Source organism: Colobus angolensis, unplaced genomic scaffold, assembly GCF_000951035.1.
Source record: "Colobus angolensis palliatus isolate OR3802 unplaced genomic scaffold, Cang.pa_1.0 Scaffold356, whole genome shotgun sequence".
NCBI lineage: Eukaryota > Metazoa > Chordata > Mammalia > Primates > Cercopithecidae > Colobus > Colobus angolensis.
In genome coordinates this window covers 732,654-745,035 of record NW_012116888.1, presented here as the reverse complement: position 1 = coordinate 745,035, position 12,382 = coordinate 732,654, and the positions used below count along the sequence as shown (strand labels likewise).

Genomic DNA, 12,382 nt, shown 5'->3' with positions numbered 1-12,382 from the left:
TTTTTGTATTTTTAGTAGAGACGGGGTTTCACCATGTTAGCCAGGATGGTCTCGATCTCCTGACCTCGTGATCCGCCCGTCTCGGCCTCCCAAAGTGCTGAGATTACAGGCTTGAGCCACCGCGCCCGGCCGCAATTAATTTTTTTTTGAGGCAGGGTCTCACTCTGTCACCAAAGCTGAGTGCAGTGGTGCAATCATGACTCACTGCAGCCTCAACCTCCCAGGCTCAAGTGATCTTCCCGCCTACAGGCATGCACCGCTATGCCCAATTAATTTTTTATTTTTTGTAGAAAGAGACTCTCAGTCTGTTGCCCAGGGTGGTCTTGAACTCCTGGATGTAAGTGATCCCAAAGTGCCAGGATTACAGGTGTGAGCCACTGCACCCAGCCTGTCCTGGTTCTTAAAGGCAATTGAGATTGGAAATATTTAGTTTGGTTTTGTTGTTGTTGTTTTCGAGATAGGGTCTCACTGTTATCCAGGCTGGAGTGCAGTGATGTGATTACAGCTCACTGCAACCTCCCTCCCAGGCTCAGGCAATCCTCCTACCTCAGCCTTCCAAGTAGCTGGCACTGCAGGCCTATACCACCGGGCTTCGCTAGTTTTTTTTTTGTTTTTAATTATTTTATTTTATTTTATGTATTATTTTGAGACAGAGTCTTGCTCTGTCGCCCAGGCTGAAGTGTAATGGTACAATCTCGGCTCACTGCAACCTCTGCCTCCCAGGTTCAAGCGATTCTCCTTCCTCAGCCTCCCAAGTACCTGGGATTACAGACACCTGCCACCATGCCCAGCTAATTTTAAAAATATTTTTACTTGAGTCTGGGTTTCACCATGTTGGCCAGGCTGGTTTCGAACTTCTGACCTCACATGATCCGCTCGGCTCAGCCTCCCAAAGTGCTAAGATTACAGGCGTGAACCACCGCATGTGGCTGAATTTTTAAATTTTTTGTAAAGATGAGGTCTCACTATATTGCACAGGCAGGTCTCGAACTTCTGGCCTCAAGCAATCCACTCACCTTGACCACCCAAAGTGCTGGGATTACAGGCATGAGCCACTGCACCCAGCCAGGAAACCTTGAGAATTTTAGCATTAAGTAGAATGCTGGCACCTCGGGAGAGTGGCCATCTGCCATCCAGAAGAAGACCTCACTAGAAACTAACACTGCCGATGCATTGATCTTGGACTTTTAGCCTCCAGAACTAAACAAGCAAACAAAATGTATGATACTGGGTGCTGCTTTAAGTTAGGTAGCCTTTATCATGGTAAGCATGATCCTCCATTTTCTGCCTTTCTATGACTTAAAAAAAATCATCAGAACTCAACATTGACTTTTATTGAACGTCTCTTTAACTTTAGCCAGTTGTTTTTCTTATTTTCCCTGTTACATGTCTTTAAAGAATAGGAACCCCTGGGCATTCCTGTTTTGCCTGTTTTACACGTATTATTGGCCCTTTGCTGTTAGAAATGTCTAAGAGTGACAGAAAGAAAATGTTTGCCAAGGCCCAGGGGTTTCAGAGCATTAACTTAGAGTGAAGAATTCGAGAGAGTCTCTCAGAGTGGCAGCGTAGTGATTATAAGGCTCTTTGGGTTCAAATAACTGTTCATCCACCTGGTCATTTAGAGTCATCCGTCCTGCCTGCATTTTGTTTTTGTCAAGGGGTGAACTGGGGCTACCATACATGTGCTTGGGGCTGTCCAGCGGCAGGTCACTTTCACGTTGCGTTTAGTGAGCCTCAAACGCGGTTTGGACCCTGTGGCTTTGGTGATTTCGGAAGCTCAGACGAGCATGTGAGACTGAGTCAGTCTCAAGCGGTGGTGGTGGCGATGTCTTCTCTCCGCAGAACTGTCTCAGCAAACAGCAGCTCCTCTCGGCCATCCGCCAGCTGCAGCAGCTGCTGAAAGGCCAGGAGACACGCTTCGCCGAGGGCATCCGCCACATGAAGAGCCGGCTGGCCGCGCTGCAGAACTCTGTGAGCAGGGTGGCCCCAGATGCCCCTCCAGGTGGGTGTCCACGTCAGCACTGCTGGGGTGGCAGGACAGCACTCAAGCACTCGGCCAGAGATGCTCCCAGCCGGAGGCCCCTGCGCCACGCCTCACCCTTCCCCCTTCACCTTCCATCTTCCATCTGTGGCCCCCCTCTTTGATTTTTTCTGAGACAGAGTCTCGCTCTGTCGCCCAGGCTGAGTGCAGTGGTGTGATCTCTGCTCACTGCAAGCTCCGCCTCCCGGGTTCACGCCATTCTCCTGCCTCAGCCTCCCAAGTAGCTGGGCCTACAGGTACCCACCACCATGCCCGGCTAATTTTTTGTATTTTCAGTAGAGACGAGGTTTCACTGTGTTAGCCAGGATGGTCTTGATCTCCTGACCTCGTGATCCGCCTGCCTCAGCCTCCCAAAGTGCTGGGATTACAGGCGTGAGCCACCGTGACCAGCCAATCTGTGGCCCATTTTTAACCCTGGTTGGTGGCAGTGGGGGTGGGGTGAATACATTAGAAAGGCAGCTGCCCTCTTTCTTCTCCCTCAGCCTGCATGTCACTCCTTTTCCTCGTAAGCCTTTTCATTCTGGCCTTAACAACTATCATGTCATCATACTGACCAAACTGTTGCGAGGCGCCACTTTTAGATCAACACACTGCTTTTCCCTTCCCCGTCCACAAGTTGGATCCAGTTTTGGTTTTGTTTTCATTTTTGATTTTACTTTAATATACTTTTATAGAGCAGTTTTTATAGCAGAGTTGAGTGGAAAGCACCGAGTTCCTCCACACCCTCTGTGCGTGCACACACACACGTATCCCCGGCCCGCACCAGTGCGATACACCACTTCAAGTCCATGAACAAGGTTGGCTCCAGTGCTTCAGGCGTGAAAGTGCACCCTCCAGGGAGTCCCCGTTAGTACCAGGGCGGTTGGGAGGGAAGGGCCGCTGAGGACAAGCTCCACTTGTCTGGTGAGGCTACAGCGGGCACCCCAGATTCCCTCCCATGAGGGCAGGACTCTGACAGACACAGGGGCACTTTTTCCTGCTTGTACCTTAACAGCTTTCACACCGCCAAGGCCCAGAGATGGGCAGCTGGTTTTCCTCTGGTCTCTTAGGGTGCTGGGGGGCAGGGGGCAGTCATCATGTTCATTTGAAGTCAGGAGCTTGTGGAATATCTGACATCATTTACTCACTGCAGACACATTTATCAAGGGCTGTCTTTGTTGAGTGAGTTGAAGTTTCCTGGGGAAGGCGTTGGATTTCCTACCTTCTCGGAGATGATGGTGGCAAATCCAGCTCTCAACAGTACAGAGTCCGTTCCTGTTTTCCTTGCGCCACAGCTGCAGAAATAACCACCAGCCAAGCCTCACACTTTCCAAGGCACTGTGAGGCCCAAGCCCTCACTGGGGCTCCACACACCCCAACTCCACGGGGCAGGCTGGGTGTCTTTCCTTCCTGCTCCAGATGGGGAAACTGAGGCCAAGCAAGACAAGTAAGCTAGCGGTCAGAGGTCCCTGATCTCGTGATTTTTTTTTTTTTTTCTTGCTCAAGGCTTGACTCCACAAAGCCTTCCTTGTTTTCATGGGGTCAGAGCTGCCTGGGGTCCCTGGGAGTTTCAGTGGAGCCCACAGGGAATGTCATACAATTCCCCTGCCCATGTGAGAGGCCCCTGCCCACTAGACAAATGGAAAGGCAGCTATTATTATATTATTCATCCTCCTTCCCAAGATTCAAGGTCTTTCATGTCTGAAATGTATAACATTTTTTAAAGTGGCAAATTCTCTTTTTAAAAAGTTGTCATCATGTATTGTATCTCTAAGTGTGTGGGGTACACCGTGATGGGTACTTTATGCGTGCAGAGGCTGATCCTGCAGAGCACAGGCAGCTGTCAGGATCCCTTTTCCGGGTGGGGTGGGGGTTGGGCCTGCACCTGGAGGAAAGCCAGATAGCTGCCCAGATCAAATGGCACATAGTGGGAAAATTACTTTATTGCTTTTTAAAAGAGAGACAAGGTCTCGCTCCATCACCCAGGCTGGAGAGCAGTGGAGTGATCCTAGTTCACTGCAGCCTCCCAGGCTCAAGTGATCCTCTCACCTCAGCCTCCTAAGTAGCTAGGACTACAGGTGCACACCACTGCACCTGATTTTAAAATTTTTTGTAAAGATGGGGTCTCATTATGTTGCTCAAGCTGGTCTTGAACTCCCAGGCTCTAGTGATCCTCCAGCCTCAGCTTCCCAAAGTGCTGGGATAACAGGCAGGTGCTCTGTGCCAGGCCTCTTTTGCCTTTTTTTTTTTTTTTTCTCTTTGTAAGGGAATGTGCTGCGAGTCAGGAAGAATAATTTCTAGTTCTGGAGAATTCTTGTTCTTCCATTCTGGCTTCCATATGAAGTATCTCCCTCCTATTTTCCTAGTTTTTCTTTCCTGGGTGTATCATCACAATCCATCAGCTTCAGGGCTCTTCCAGAGCAGCCTCAGCGGATTCGTGTTCCCACATTGCTGAGACTGCTTACCTGTGGATCTCACTCCTTACATGCTAACTTCACCTCGGAAGGCACAGGGAGCTTCACTATGGCTCTGCACACTCAGTAGGGTGTGCTTCTCATGAACAGAATAAACCAAAGGACACGTTCTCCTCCTGTCACGGGAGAAGGGCCTTCGGCTCATGTTTGGGATGTGACTGCAAATTGATTTTTAATTAATTTGTATCCATTCATCCACTCCATTCACGTTTATTGAGTATCTACTAAGTGCCAAATACTGTTCAATCTATTCAGGTATGATGTATTTGTGAGTTGTAGGTAGTTTTCCTTTGTTGAGGTTTTTAAAGATTTTTCATCCCCAAAGAGACCCTACTATTTTCCCCTAATGCATTTTAAAACCCTTTAACACAATAAAGTACTAGCTTTTTTTTTTTTTTTTTTTTTTTTAAAAAAAAACAAACTATAAAGTAATTTATTTCAGAGGCTGAGGCAGCACCCCGGGAGCGGCCGAGTCCTGGGACATGAGCTCTCACTCTCTTCCTTCTCACAAGGTTATTACCACTGGGGACCAACTTGGACCTTTACTCAAGGAAAGCAATGCAGCAATGGGCAGATATTCCCCAATCACCAAAGGCCACCGAGCACCCTCGGAGGGTCCGGCACCTCCCTCCTCCCCAGCTCAGGCTGCCATGGCTGCTCCTTGAAGGATCCCAGGTTGTGTCTGGCGCAGGTGGGATTTCAGGCAGAGCTACAACATCCTGCCAGCTGCCCTCCCAGACAGGGAGGCCCATCACGCTCCTTAGTGGCCTCAGGTCCAGGACACCCTGATCAGTGCATCCTCATGGGGGATGCTCAGTGACTCTGTCACTCGCTTTGACCTGCACAGCTGAAGCAACAGTTCTGTTTTTGTCTGTTTAAAACACGAACATGGCAAATGACACTTGGAATTTACCTTAAATGCATTTTAGAAGTGGCTCTGAATTTCCATCTGAACTGAATCCAAATCCAAGCCATCCTAACGTTGGGCATTCGCTCTTCACCCATGCATGATGCTCTGTTGCAAAAAGAAGAGGAACAGGCTAGCTTCACCCCGTCTCTCTCCAACCACGTCAGTCCTTCGGGAAATCTTCACAGAGCAGCCAGGATTCAAACCATGTCCTTCATGCCCAGCTGCTGCCCTGGCCTTAGCTTCTCTCCCCTTCCTCTTGTTTGGGCACTTCATGGTCAAACTGCAGCAGGAGTGCTGCTGGGAGTCAGGCTGCTTCCTGCCTGGGCTCAAACCTCCAGTGACCCGATCTCACACAGAGAACAAGTTGCATGGCCTTTTTGTTTTCTTTCCAATGCCCCGTGTAACTCTGAGCCTTCTTGTTCCTGTTGCCTGACTCATGTCTACTTTCCACCTCATCCACTCTACTCTAGCCCTGTTGGCTCCTTGACATTCCTCAGACCTGCCAGGCACACCCCCACCTCAGGATGTTTGACCAGCTGTCGTCCCTCCACCCTCCCCAGACATCTGCCTGGCTATGCCTTCACCTTCAACTCGTTCTGGTGAGGCCTGCCCTGACCACTGTATTCAAAATGATGCCCTCTCTCTGGCATCTCCAACACCATTCCCTGCTTTCATTTTCTACATGGCCCCACACTCCGCCATTGCTTATTATCTCCCCTGCTAGAAGGTGGGCTTCCTGAGGGTTGGGTTTTGTCTATTTTGTTCATGGATATAGCCCAAGTGCCTAATATAGTGCCTGGCATATAGTAAAGATGCAATAAATAAGGCTCCATTCATTCATTTGTTCAAGAATGACTTATCGAGCATTCACTATGTGCCAGGCAGTGGGCTGGTGCTGGGGATACACAGGAACATAGGCCAGATGCATTCTGATGGAGAGGACTGACAACACATCTAGAAAGAAATAAGTCAATAAGAAAATGTGGATGGTTACAAATACTGCGAAGAGAGCGGAGTGAGCGCCTGGGGAAGAGTGTCTGGGGAGGTCTGGGTTAGGCACTGTGGCCAGGGAACACGCGGGGAGGTGGTGGCATATGAGTGGAGACCTGGAGTGTGAGAAGGAGACAGTTGTGGAAGCTCTGAGGAAAGAACATTCCAGGCAGAAAGAAGAGCAAAATCCCAGGCCTGGAGCTGGGGCTGAGCCTGGCTTATTCAGGAGACCTAAAGAAACCCAGTGGGCTTGGAGCTCCAGAAAATCAGAGTGAGTAGGCGGCAGTGATGCGGCAGATCCTTGCAGTGCGGGCTTCCCATGCTTCTAGGCCTTGCACACAGCACTTAGTGTCTCTGAGCCCCAGTCTCGTCACCTTTTGCTAAGCAGGCATCGTACCACCCATCGCCAAGAGAGCTTTGAGGACTTGATGAGACGCAGCATGCAGAATGACCAGCACGGTGCACAGCCTGCAACAGGCATGCAACAGAGGGCACTTCAAAATGGGAAGTCCTGTAACTCAGTAATGTCTAAGGACTGTGGTCCAGGACAAGGAGCGTGTAATCCTTCCATCTCTCCTTACAGTTTCCTGCCCGGCTCTGAACGCCCCCACAGATGGCAGAAAGTTTGGAAGCAAGTACTTGGTGGATCACGAAGTCCATTTTGCCTGCAACCCTGGGTTCCGGCTGGTCGGGCCCAGCAGCGTGGTGTGTCTTCCCAATGGCACCTGGACAGGGGAGCAGCCCCGCTGTAGAGGTATCGTCTCTCCTTCCCATCCCACTGCGCTGGACCCATCACAGCATAGCAAAGGTTTGCTTCAGAGAAAGGGCCATTGCTTGGAATATTTTCTGCTTGGTTCTTTAATCATTCCTCAACCATAGAACAGCAGTCAATGTGCCCGATCACTCACCTCCATGCTGGGTTGGCGCTGGTATCTATCTATATGAGCTCACTATAATAATAATTTAGTCTTGTTTGGCATATGGCAAAACTGAAGCACACAGAGGTTAAAGAACTTGCCCAAGGTTACACAGCTGGGGGTGGGGGACGCTATTAAGATGCTTCACACTTGGACACTCTGACCCCAGAGTCTGCGCTCCTTCCCACCACTCTCTGCTTTGGACACCAGTGACTGGTTCTTATCAATGTGAGGGCAAGAAGCCGCCCATGGGTTGGGGAAGGGACCAGAGGAAGGCACTGCAGGACGATACTCCGATGCTCCTATGGCTGCTCCATTCTGAGCCTGCAGTCTGTGAGGCTGCTGGTATCCTCTGGGGCTGAGGAAACTCCTCAGCTGTCCTTTCTATCTGCATTGGGACTTGGTATCAACAGGGTCCAGGAGAGTCCACTGTGAGGGGGAGGCATGAAAAGGCTTCTCTCTGCGCTAGGTTTAAAAACAGCACTTTTTTGATATAGAGGAAAATCAGCTTTGGCACAAAAAATCTGTTGGCTTTTCAAAAACCCATGGTCAAAAAAATCTTGGCTACCAGTCACCAGTCATTTTCAGAGCAAGGTTCGTGGGACATCTGCTGAGGCAGAATGTCCATGGTTCTAGCCAAAGAGTTGAAGGAGCAACACGGACATTATATAAACAAGAAGATTGCGAAGAGCAGAGTAGAGAGAGGACTTTGTTTTTGTTTGAGACGGAGTCTCGCTTTGTTGCCCAGGGTGGAGTGCAGTGGCGTAATCTCAGTTCACTGCAACCTCCGCCTCCCAGGTTCCAGCGATTCTCCTGCCTCAGCTTTCTGAGTAGCTGGGACTACAGGTGCCCACCACCACGTTCAGCTAACTTTTGTATTTTTAGTAGAAAAGGGATTTCACCATGTTGGCCAGACTGGTCTCGAACTCCTGGCCTCAAGTGATCCGCCTGCCTCGGCCTCCCAAAGTGCTGGGATTACAGGTGTGATCCACTGCACTTGGCCAAGAGAGGACTTTGAATGCTTAAATTACTTGAAAATATAGAAGGGCTCCAGAAAGTATGCCATCCCTAAAGATGAGGATGGATTGCCATGAGAAGCTCAGGGCAACCAGAACCACATTTACAATTTAGGCTTCTCTTTCCTGACCCCTGAAAAGAGTGATGATGGTTCAAAGGTTGATGACCAGCTCTTAGACCCACCTAGGAACCAGCCAGGAAATACAGTCATGTAACTTGCAAACAAAACAGCAGAAATGCCAATATCTGGTATTTACTTACTTGACTCTGAAAGATCTCAAGCCAAGTTAAGCACCTCCTGGGTGATAAGCCATGGCAGGGAGGTGGGTACACACAGATATTTCATTTTTATTGCTTTGGGTGTCAGTATTTTTAACTTACAGATTGAGTTACAGATCCCGGTTGGTTTTGTTTTCGGTCTCCTCAGCACTTTCAGGACCCATCTGCATGGCCACGTGCAGTCTGCTCCAGTGCCTCTGATAGCTGCCTCGTCCTCTCTGGGGTGCACCCCCGCATCTGATCTGTCCACCCCCTGCCATGGACACCTGATCGCAGTCAACTCCTGGCCACCACAAACAATGCCGACAAGGCCTTCTTATGCCCCGATACTGTCTCTGGGTTGTGTATCTGTGGCTGGAGGGGCCTACTGGCTTCAGGCTGGCTTTGAACCGAGCACTGCCTGCCCCCAGCAGAAGGGCTGCACCTGCCCACGCGCCCCCAAGCGGTGCTGCAAGTGAAAGCACATCTTACTTATGTGTGTGCTGTTTTTTCTCGCTTGCTCAGGTATTATCCAAATATTCTGTCCTCAATGGCGACATACCACAATGCACATCATGTGATTAAAACCAAAAGATGAGTTCGTCAGAGAAGATAGCAGAAAGAAGGCCTTTTTAGGCAGATAGATACAAAACACTGGAGGCCCAGGAACATAGTCCTTAAGAAGTGACTCAAGCAAAAGAACACGTAGTTACTTGACAAAGGTGGAGACCCAAAGCCCTCCCCACAGTCCATCTCTATCCTAGCGACTGGCCTACCTTCCTAGAGGATCCTGGGGGTGTCCGCCAGCTTCCTTCTTGACCTTGGGTGCTTAGTTCTGCCTCTGCACCTCCATCGCTGCAGCAGGACCCCCTCAATGGAAAAGAGGGTTCTGCTGCGTCATGACTTGTGCCGTGATCTCAAACATTCAAGTGCTCCTGAGTCACCCAGGAAGGTCATAAAAGACAGATTCTGAGGTCTCAAAAGACCTACCAAGTCAGGACCTTTATAGATGAGACCCAAGACATCTGCATTTCTCATATATTCCCTAAGTAATACTGCTGTTAACAGCACCACTTGATTTGTTCTTGCAAATGCCAGAAGCAGAAAATATATTGAAAATTTTGAAGTGCTGATGCATTTTGGGCCTAAATCAGTCAGAATGACTGCCAGCCACAGGCAAAACAGTAGACTGTGCGTGTGTCATCTCTGTCCAGGGAAGACACCTGTTATGCTCACTGCTACTTGCCCTGATATTTTGGGAAGGCCAACCCAACTCTTACAAAGATCAGAGCCCCCAGCCCTGCTGGGCAGACTTCCCTTTCTTGAGATGTAGAGGGCAGACTTTGCCTGGAGGACCACGGTGCAGGGCAGACGGTCCCACTTGCCAGGCGGCCAGCAAGCCTACTGACCTTTCCCATGGTCCTGAGTCTTGCCCTTGGATGTATCAGCTCATTCCAGATGCACCTTGTGCTTATCTCTTATCTCCCCATAGCCTCCTGCGTAGCCGTTTTCCCTTCTTCCCTGACCTCCACACCAAAGAGCTGCATGGTGCAGCCCACCTTGGGGATGTCTACTCGGGCAGCATGTTCTATTGAAAACTTGGGAAGGACTGACCCAGGGAACAAGGTGATGGCCAGTCCAGGATGAGATCTTAGATGGAGATTTTTCTTCTCCTGAAGCATAGATGGGGCCTGGGCACTGACCCCATGGTGGTGCTTGGACAAAAATACTCGTGTGTTGCAATCAAGCTGCTCCAGCAGCTACTGGCCACGCCCCTCCTAAGTGAGTAGACGGTGCCTGCGCCAACACTTCTGTTCTCAGTAGGAACTGATGTGATTCATGGATGTTGTCTCCAGCAAGAGCCTCAAAGCGGTGCCAGCCAAACCTGCCAGGAGGGAGAAATAATGCTCCTGACTGCTGTTTAATGACCAATTGTGACAGTATTAAGGGTGTGGACGGGACACAGGCTGGAACTCAACAGTCTAGTGACCGAACCTAGAAACTTACCAGCAACCACTGAGCATACCCACTGCATGTTCCAAACCACCAGTCGTGTGGTCGCCATGTGTTATGACCGCAGTGGGGGCATAATCTTCTTAATTACAGAGAATTCATTTCAAGGCCCAAAATATCAGTGCCAGTGACAAATTTGGCAGTGCTGTCATAATTGTCCCTCACTCCAACCCTAGTCAGCTACTTGGAAAGACAGTGATGAACCCAACTTGGCAGGGAAGGAAATTACACACAATCACGCCATTAAAAAACAGCAGGCAGGCCAGGAGCGGTGGCTCACACCTGTAATCCCAGCACTCCGTGAGGCCGAGGCGGCAGATCACCTGAGGTCAGGAGTTCAAGACCAGCCTGGCCAACATGGCAAAACCCCATCTCTACTAAAAAATACAAAAATTAGCTAGGCATGGTGGTGGGCACCTGTAATCCCAGCTACTCGGGAGGCTGAGGCAGGAGAATTGCTTGAACCCGGGAGGCAGAAGTTGCAGTGAGCCAAAATCACACCACTGCACTCCAGCCTGGGCGACACAGCAAGACTCCGTCTCGGGAGAAAAAAAAAACCAGCAGGCAGAGGTGGACTCCAGAACTCCAAAGTGGAAAACAGCCACTTGGCTTTCTCCATTTCTCCATTATTTTCATTGTTTCCTCCTTCTTTCTCTGAAGACCATGTTTTTAAGATGTAAAGCTTTCTGAATTGGGAACCACAGCTGAAGATCTTGTGCCTTTGACAATGTGGGTAACCAAAGAAACAAATTTAAGAGATACAAATACCGTTGTCACTTATCATCATGCTGGTGAAAAGGAATCTTTGTCAGTTGTCCCCATCCTTTATTTTTAACCTTCATTATTTTATTCAGCCAATTTTTACTGAGAACCAGCCATGCACAAAGCACTGTGCCAGATGCCAGGGACTCAATGCCGAATCCCACAGACACCACCCCGGCCTCTGGGGTGCACAGGCTAAGAGGAGGCAAAGCAAAGCAGGCAGCCACACACCAAGGGAAGCGAGCTGACGTTTGTGGTGAGGGCCACATATGACCTAACAAGGGACAGAGTAAACAGCATGGGGCAAGGAGCAGTTGAGGGCCTCTGAGCAGAGGACAGTGACACTGAGATGAAAGGAAGAACGGGATCTAGCCAGGCAAAGAGCAGGTAGTTGGGCAGCACAGGGCAGACACTGTTTTAAGAAAAGGAAGGAGGGACCAGGCACGGTGGCTCACACCTGTAATCCCAGCACTTTGGGAGGCTGAGGAGGGTGGATCACGTGAGGTCAGGGGTTCGAGACCAACCTGGCCAACATGGTGAAACCCGTCTCTACTAACAATACAAAAAGTTATCTGGGCATGGTGGCGGGTGCCTGTAATCTCAGCTACTCGGGAGGCTGAAGCCGGAGAATCGCTTGAACCTGAGGCGGAGATTGCAGTGAGCTGAGATTGCGCCATTGCACTCCAGCCTGGGTGACAAGAGCAAAACTCCATCTCAAAACAACAACAACAAAAAAAAACAAATAAAAAAAAAAGTAAAGAAAAGAAAAGAAAAGGTGACTGGATCAGCTGAGGTCAGGAGTTTGAGACCAGCCTGGCCAACCTGGCAAAACCTCATCTGTACTAAAAATACAAAAATTAGCGGGGTGTGGTGGCATGTGCCTGTAATCCCAGCTACTCTGGAGGCTGAGCCGGGAGAATCACTTGAACCCGGGGGCAGAGAATGCAGTGAGTCGAGATCATGCCACTGCACTCCAGCCTGGGTGAGTGAGACCCTGTCTCAAAAGTAAAAAAAAAAAAAA

The 12,382-nt window shown here is 49.7% G+C and overlaps 1 protein-coding gene across 2 annotated transcripts in view; it reads left to right on the top strand.

Moving 5' to 3' along the window:
* The window catches only part of FBLN7 (fibulin 7), a 48,980-nt gene that overhangs the window by 18,327 nt on the left and 18,271 nt on the right, over positions 1-12,382 (top strand). Inside the window, exons 2-3 of one of the 2 annotated variants that reach the window (XM_011953086.1) lie at positions 1,843-2,002; positions 6,978-7,148. In XM_011953086.1, coding sequence (XP_011808476.1) covers positions 1,843-2,002; positions 6,978-7,148 — 331 coding nt within the window. Of the gene's footprint in view, positions 1-1,842; positions 2,003-6,977; positions 7,151-12,382 lie in introns of both variants that reach the window. The other variant, XM_011953085.1, reaches the window with a different exon arrangement.